At 43.5% G+C, this 7,500-nt stretch overlaps 2 protein-coding genes across 2 annotated transcripts in view; both read left to right on the top strand.

Moving 5' to 3' along the window:
* The window catches only part of bgnb (biglycan b), a 26,564-nt gene extending 25,892 nt beyond the window's left edge, over nucleotides 1–672 (top strand). Inside the window, exon 8 of the mRNA XM_084462050.1 lies at nucleotides 1–672. This exon is cut by the window's left edge and continues 653 nt beyond it. The gene's annotated coding sequence lies outside the window, so the exon portion shown is untranslated.
* A 2,535-nt stretch (nucleotides 673–3,207) lies between these two features.
* Nucleotides 3,208–7,500, top strand: part of b4galt3 (UDP-Gal:betaGlcNAc beta 1,4- galactosyltransferase, polypeptide 3) — a gene marked incomplete at both ends in the record, with an annotated part of 7,119 nt that continues 2,826 nt past the window's right edge. The window contains 2 exons of the mRNA XM_084436020.1: nucleotides 3,208–3,499; nucleotides 4,070–4,305. Coding sequence (XP_084292146.1) covers nucleotides 3,208–3,499; nucleotides 4,070–4,305 — 528 coding nt within the window. The remainder of the gene's footprint in view (nucleotides 3,500–4,069; nucleotides 4,306–7,500) is intronic.

The following is a 7,500-nucleotide window of genomic DNA, read 5'->3' as shown; positions in this document are numbered from 1 at the left end:
GTTGAACAATTGTGACACATTCCATTAATGTTTTTTATAAGATTATTATTGTTCTAGTAATTACTGTATATTATCATTTTGGTGAGATGACTGTACATGCAGGTAAACCATAGACATGAATAATGCTGAAACTAAGATGTGCTGTGTTTATGTCCCCCCTCATTCATGTGTTCATCAGATCCTTCTTCCTGTCATTAATATCACACCTGCCATGTACAGCGCTGTCTGCTCTTGTTTCATGTTATTGTGTGCTGTGTGTCTGTTGCAACCCCTAAGAGGTGAGGGGTCACGGTTTGGGTTGATTCCATCCAATTCAGATAAAAAATTACATCAGCAATTCCAATTCACAGCCAACACAGCTGAACTATGACTGTTCATCTGCAGTCTATACGTTTCCAGCCATGTGCCTTATCTACCCTGGTGCCTTGAGGAAAGTGTACTGTCACCCCTCTGTGTCCCTGACCTCATCACACTATGCTCTGTCGCCTGTTATTGCTGTAATAATAATAATGTAATAATGAGAGATATCAGCTGGGCTTGACTCTAGTATGCACACTACCGCAACCCCTGTGCCATTAGGCCCAGACCTCCTGCTAAAGGACTCAGAGTTTATATTCAGATCCACAGTAGCCATGTCTGGATGGTTTTGCACAGTTTCTCTGTAACGCTGGATGTGACTGGGTTTCCTGTGTGTGTGTGGGTGGGGGGGATTGCTTTAATGCTTAATACTGCTCTGTACTCTGCCCACTGCAGCATGAGAATAAAGATCTCTCATCTTTCAACCTGACGACTGGTGTGAAGCAGAGCGAGAGAGATAGTGAGAGAAAGGTGTGTGTGTGTGTGTGTGAGAGAGAGAGAGAGAGAGAGAGAGAGAGAGTTCCTGGGTTTGGAAGCTGTGCGTGATAAATAAAGGAGAATTACAACAGCGTCCAATTTTCTCTCTCCTTATACAGTTTTGATGGAATAGGAGAGACATGCACATAACATTGTGTAGAGCCCGCTGTCAGAGAAAGAGAGAGCGAGAGAGATATGTGTGGATGTGTGGGGGTCTCCTCCGGCTCCTACAGTCTTCTCCGATGTCGGTTTTTGACCAAATATCTGCGCATTGTAGGGAACACACACATCACTCTTTCACTGTCAGCTCAGCTGGCTGCGCATTTTCACTTTGTCCCGCAAAACACGTCATCACATCGCCCCCCACACATGTCGGCCCCGGTAGCAGGGAGGGAGGCTGCGATGTGAGAGGGAGCGGATCCATCCTGCTGTTGACATCTGACGGACACGGCCGTAGCGATGCTCTGGCGTGACAACCAGCCAGTGGCTCGTAAGCGTCTGTGAGAGGATTTGGTCTCGGTTGAGAGATTACCGTAGGAAGAGAACTCGGGGCAGAGAAACGGCAGCATCTGGACCATCAAACGCGCGGCCTCCATCCAGGCCCGGGGCTGGATTTAAAATGTCGCAGGAAAATGGGGGTGAGTCGCCGGGTGGGTGAATCACATTTTTGTCCATGAAATAATACTGCTATTACGCGACATGCAGCCAAAGGACAATGAAGAAAATTATGTTTAATTCTAATTAATCATGGTCGGCAGACCTCAAGATATCACGATTACACTTTTGCAGCTTCTCATATCTTAGGGTAATAGCTTTTTTTCTTACTCGAGTATTAGTTATTGTTTTTGTTATTTTTGTTATTATTAGTTAATATTTTATGATTGTCGTGATTATGATTATAGTCGATGTTATGTTATTATTTTGTTATTATGATTGATATGCTCAGTATTATTCTCTTTCTTGCTGCTTATTGGTGTTATCTCCTCTCGATCATTTCTCATCTCTGTCAGTAGGCTAGCATATAGGTGTTTGTGCTCGTTTCAAAATTCGCATATTTTGGAAATTAAATTATTGGCCTAGGTTATTATAATGAACATGCACATAGGTTCTAGATTTCGATTTCGATTATCCTGAAACAGCCTGTCTGGTAATCATGAAATAGGTTATCTGGTTGCACCTGAGAGTTCATAAACCTTACTTTGAGTTTAGTGTTTTAGTAGTTCAGCATGTGTATCCTGCCTTATATAAATGTATGTAGGCTACTGTAAAAGCAAACAGTATGTGCATATGTCCAGACCTACAGGCCATCCTCTCTCTTCACCAGGTACTGTGAGATGGAGAGAAGGTGAGAAGGAGAGCAAAGTTCTCATACTGGCACACCTGGGCTACCATTAGACTCAGGTGGGAGACTAATGGGAGGCAACACACACATGCACACACACACACACACACACACACACACACACACACACACACACACACACACACACACACACAAATACACATGTATACACACACTTGCACACATACATACACATGTATGCTCGCGCACACACACGACTGTACATGCACGTACACACACACACACATTCAGAACTTTAACTGTTATTTTTCATACACAATTTGAGTCATGCAGTGTGTTTCTTTACATGTGGCTGTACTGTTATGTAATGTAGTGATGTATTTGTTGTTTTTTGTTGTTTACAGATGGCTGTATGGATTGAGCTGCACTGCTACTCCCTCTCATTTATCACCATGGAAACCCCCTTCCCAACCCATTGAGGGTCCCCCATCGTCAACCTCCCTCCTCACTCCTCTCACCTCTACTCCTCCTCTCCTCCCTCCTCCTCTCCTCCACTCCACCTCTACTCCCTCCTCCTCTCTTCCCTCCTCCTCTCCTCCACTCCTCCCTCCTCACTCCTCTCACCTCTACTCCTCCTCTCCTCCACTCCACCTCTACTCCACTCCTCCTCTCCTCCCTCCTCCTCTCCTCCACTCCTCCCTCCTCACTCCTCTACTCCTCCTCTCCTCCCTCCTCCTCTCCTCCACTCCTCCCTCCTCACTCCTCTCACCTCTACTCCTCCTCTCCTCCACTCCTCCTCTCCTCCCTCCTCCTCTCCTCCCTCCTCCTCTCCTCCACTCCACCTCTCCTCTCTCCTCCTCTCCTCCCACCTGTTGTCTCTCCCTCAATTCTCCCTCCGTCCTCTCTTTCTATCTTTATCTCTCTTTCTATCTCTATCTATCTCTCTATCTCTATCTCTATCTCTCTCGCTCTCGCTCTCGCTCTCGCTCTCGCTCTCGCTCTCGCTCTCTCTTTCTATCTCTGTCTCTCTTTCACACACATACACACATCCTCCCTCCATCTCAGTGTGCATGATGCCGTGTCTGGGTCGCTCTCTGGACTCCCCCTGCACGCTGGCCCTGCTGGTGGGTTTCCAGTTTGCCTTCGTGCTCTACTTCTCCCTGGGGGGCTTCCGGGGGCTGGTGTCCGTGCTGGTCCACACCGCCGAGCCGGAGGTCGACTACTCGCGGCCGCATGACGTCTACACCAACCTCAGCCAGCTGGGGGCGCCGCCACCTCCCGCCGCCGCCCGCGCCGGGACGGGCCCCTCCCCGACAGGGACGGCACCGCTGAGGGACTGCCAGATCCCCTCGCCACTGCTGGGTGACTGTGTGTGCGCGCGTTCGCGTGTGTGTACTGCTCGTGTGATGTTTCTGTGCGAGGGGTGTTTGTGGTTCGATAGGTTAGGGTTGTTGGTGTGAGTGTGTGTGTGATTTGATGAGTTAGGGGTGTGTGTGTGTGTGTGTGTGTGAGAGTGTGCACATTTGCTTGGACTAACTGTAGTGTGTGTGTGTATGTGTGTGTGTGTGTGTGTTGTTTGCACATTTGCTTGGTCTAACTATGGTGTGTGTGTGTGTGTGCTGTGTGCACATTTGCTTGGACTAACTATGGTGTGTTTGTGTGTGTGTGTGTGTGTGTGTTGTGTGCACATTTGCTTGGTCTAACTATGGTGTGTGTGTGTGTGTTGTGTGCACATTTGCTTGGTCTAACTATGGTGTGTGTGTGTGTGTGTGTGTGTTGTGTGCACATTTGCTTGGTCTAACTATGGTGTGTGTGTGTGTGTTGTGTGCACATTTGCTTGGTCTAACTATGGTGTGTGTGTGTGTGTGTGTGTGTTGTGTGCACATTTGCCTGGTCTAACTGTGGTGTGTGTGTGTGTGTCCTCTGGTCCAGTGGGTCCCGTGTGGGTCCAGCTGTCGTCCCCTCTGTCCCTGGAGGAGATCAGGCTGAGGAACCCCCTGGTGTCGCTGGGTGGACACTACCAGCCGCCGGACTGCCGGCCGCGCCATCACACGGCCGTGGTGGTTCCCTACCGCAACCGGCAGACGCACCTGCGCAGCCTGCTGTACCACCTCCACCCCTTCCTCCAGAGACAGCAGATACACTACAGCATCTACATCGTACATCAGGTCCGTCTGCGCGCGCATGTGTGTGTGTGTGTGTATCTGTCTGTCTGTCTGTCTGTCTGTATGTATGTATGTATGTCTGTATGTCAATGGTAAGTAAGTAAGTAAGTAAAACTTTATTTGTATAGCACTCTTTACAGCACGGATGCACAGAGTGCTGCACAGGGATTAAAAAGGCAGATTAAAAACAATATAAGAAAGCAAAGTACAAGTGCAAAAGTGGTGTGTGTGTGTGTACGTCTCTGTCCCACTGTCTCTTTGTCTGTGTGTGTGTGTGTGTGTGTGTGTGTGTGTGTGTGTGTGTGTGTGTGTGTGTGTGTGTGTGTGTTTATCCGTCTGTCAATGAACTGGATCCAGGCTATTCAGTATGATCCCGCAAGTAATTCTGAACAGATATCAGTCGTTCAACTTTCGCCGTAATGAGCAATGAAGTCTGAATACTAATTCCTTGTGTCAATTATGTTTTTTTTAATCACCAGTCAATCAAAGGTTATGATTGAATACACACCTATTGAACAGTACTGTAACAGTACTGTATTCATAGGCCACGTTGCCCACATTTACACTGGTAGGTTAAGACCAGGCAAGCTCATCGTAGCCAAAGAGCACAAATTAGGCTACAAAGACAAATAATGATATGACACGTTAGAGTTGCTTTGGAGAGGGTAGCGGTGGCTATCAGTTAATATGCTATAGCCTACTTAATTAAATGAATTTTGTAGCCATGCAGGAGCAGAGGATGTTTTGGATCTATATGATTATTGTGACCTCCTGTCCAGGCTTCGGCAGGAGTTTGAGGACAGGTTCAACGATTTTGATAAACTTGAGCCCTGTGTGGCATTCATTGCGAACCCCTTCATTGAGGTAGACATAGGTGAGGTAGAGAAGATGGCTGAACTGTTCAATGTCAATCCTGTGGAGATGGTGGTTATAACTCTTCAAAATCATGTCCAACTAAAAGCTCAAAAGCATGCACAACATTTCTGGAGTCTGGTCGACCCAGAAAACGATAAGAACATTCACCAAGCAGCCATAAAAACCCTGATCTGATTTATCTGGCTCTACATATCTTTGTGAAGCAGATTCTGATATGAATGTCTTGAAATCTAAATTTAGAACCAGACTAACAGATGGACATTTAAGTGATTCTATAAGAGTGAACCTAAGTGGATAGACTCCAGCATACACCTCTCTAGTTGGCTTCATGCAGTGACAGTCATCTCACTAACTGTACAATAGGAAAGAGAATGCAATTATTACACACGGACCATAACATGATAAGCTGTTGATATACGAATACGGAGGTGATGTGTGCTACATACTGTAGATGTGTGGATACAGAAAAATGACTGTAAGAGAGAAAAAAATTAATATGTAAAAAGTGGTAGCCTAATGTTTTCTATGACTGATTTGAATTTGAGATTTGATATACAGTATTGTGTGAGCGTGACACATTGAAACTTGAAACATGGATATGTGAATATATGAACAGCATCCATCTAAACAATAACACACATCAGTCAGTAACACAGAGGACATCATCTAAACATCACACATCAGTCAACAGAGAATAACTTCTAAACAACAACACACATCAGTCAGTAACGCAGAAAACAGCATCTAAACAGCTCCATGACACATCTGGTTATATAAAGCTGAAACAGCATTCCCTTGTTCAAGTCAAGTTTATTGCTCAAGGGGTGCATCAGGGTCTCAAACTCAAATTGGTTTGGGACCACTGCTGGTATCATTATCTCATAGGACTCATAGGACCACTTCAGCGCTCTCATAGGAGCACTTCAACGTTCAAGTACTAGGCCTACTAACTAAGAGCCTGCACTATTTCTGAAAATGTCATTTATTATTTCCATAACTATTCCATAACTAACATTTTCATCATACATATTCAAACAGCAGTTTCTATACATTTTTATATATTTTAACAGTTAGTGCACATCTTTTTTTTCCTTTGTCTACTTTTATTGTATCTTGAATAGCCTACATTTGTACTTTATTCTATTTCAACTTCAAGATGTGCATCACTACTGTAAGCCTGCCCTGGACCTATACTTTGATTTATTAAAGTTCAAGTTTGTTTACATTTCTTGCCAGACACTTGAATACATTTATAGGCTACTATTCTATGTATTGCCAGACACTTATCTTGAAAGACTGCTGAGGCATTAGCCCTCTCAGCTGTGGTTTTTCATGGAAAAAATGCTGCAATGTCCATTTTTCTTCAAACTGTCTATTTCTAACGTTAGTAAAACAGCCTCTCTGTGGCTAGCTGCATTCCGTTTATAGTTCATAGTCATGTGCAGATTGATTTCACCAGTAATGAATGTTGGTAATGAATGATGGTAATGAATGATGATAATGACTGATGGTAATGTATGATCATAATGAGCGATGGTAATGAATTATGATAATGATGGTAATGTGTGGTAATGAATAACGGTACTGAATAATGATAATGCATGATGGTAATGAATGATGGTAATGAATAATGGTAATGAGTGATGTTAATGAGTGATGCTAATTAATTATGGCAATGCATGATGGTAATGAATGATGGTAATGGGTGATGTGGCTAGCTGCATTCCATATATAGTTCATCGTCATGTGCAGATTGATTGCACCAGTAATGAATGTTGGTAATGAATAATGGTAATGGTTGATGGTAATGAATGATAGTAATGAACAATGGTAATGTGTGATGATAATGTATAAGATAATGAATGAGGGTAATGTGTGATGGCAATGACTGATGGTAATGAATGATGGTAATGTATGATAATAATGAATGATGGTAATGGATGATAATAATGAATGATGGTAATGTATATGGTAATGTATGGTAATGTAATGGTAATGAATGATGGTAATTCATTATGGTAATGGATATGGTAATGAATGATGATGATGTATATGGTAAAGAATGATGGTAATGAATGATGGTAATGAATGATGATAATGAATGATAGTATTGAATGATAGTAATGAATGATAGTAATGAATGATGGTAATGAATGATGGTAATGCATGATAGTTATGAATGATAGTAATGAATGATAGTAATGAATGATAGTAATGAATGATGGTAATAAATGATAGTAATGAATGATGGTAATGAATGATAGTAAGGAATGATAGTAATGAATGATAGTAATGAATGATAGTAATGAATGATGGTAATGA

Source organism: Borostomias antarcticus (genome assembly GCF_949987555.1).
Source record: "Borostomias antarcticus genome assembly, chromosome: 3".
Taxonomy (NCBI): Eukaryota; Metazoa; Chordata; class Actinopteri; order Stomiiformes; family Stomiidae; genus Borostomias; species Borostomias antarcticus.
This window is presented reverse-complemented; position numbering and strand designations above follow the sequence as displayed.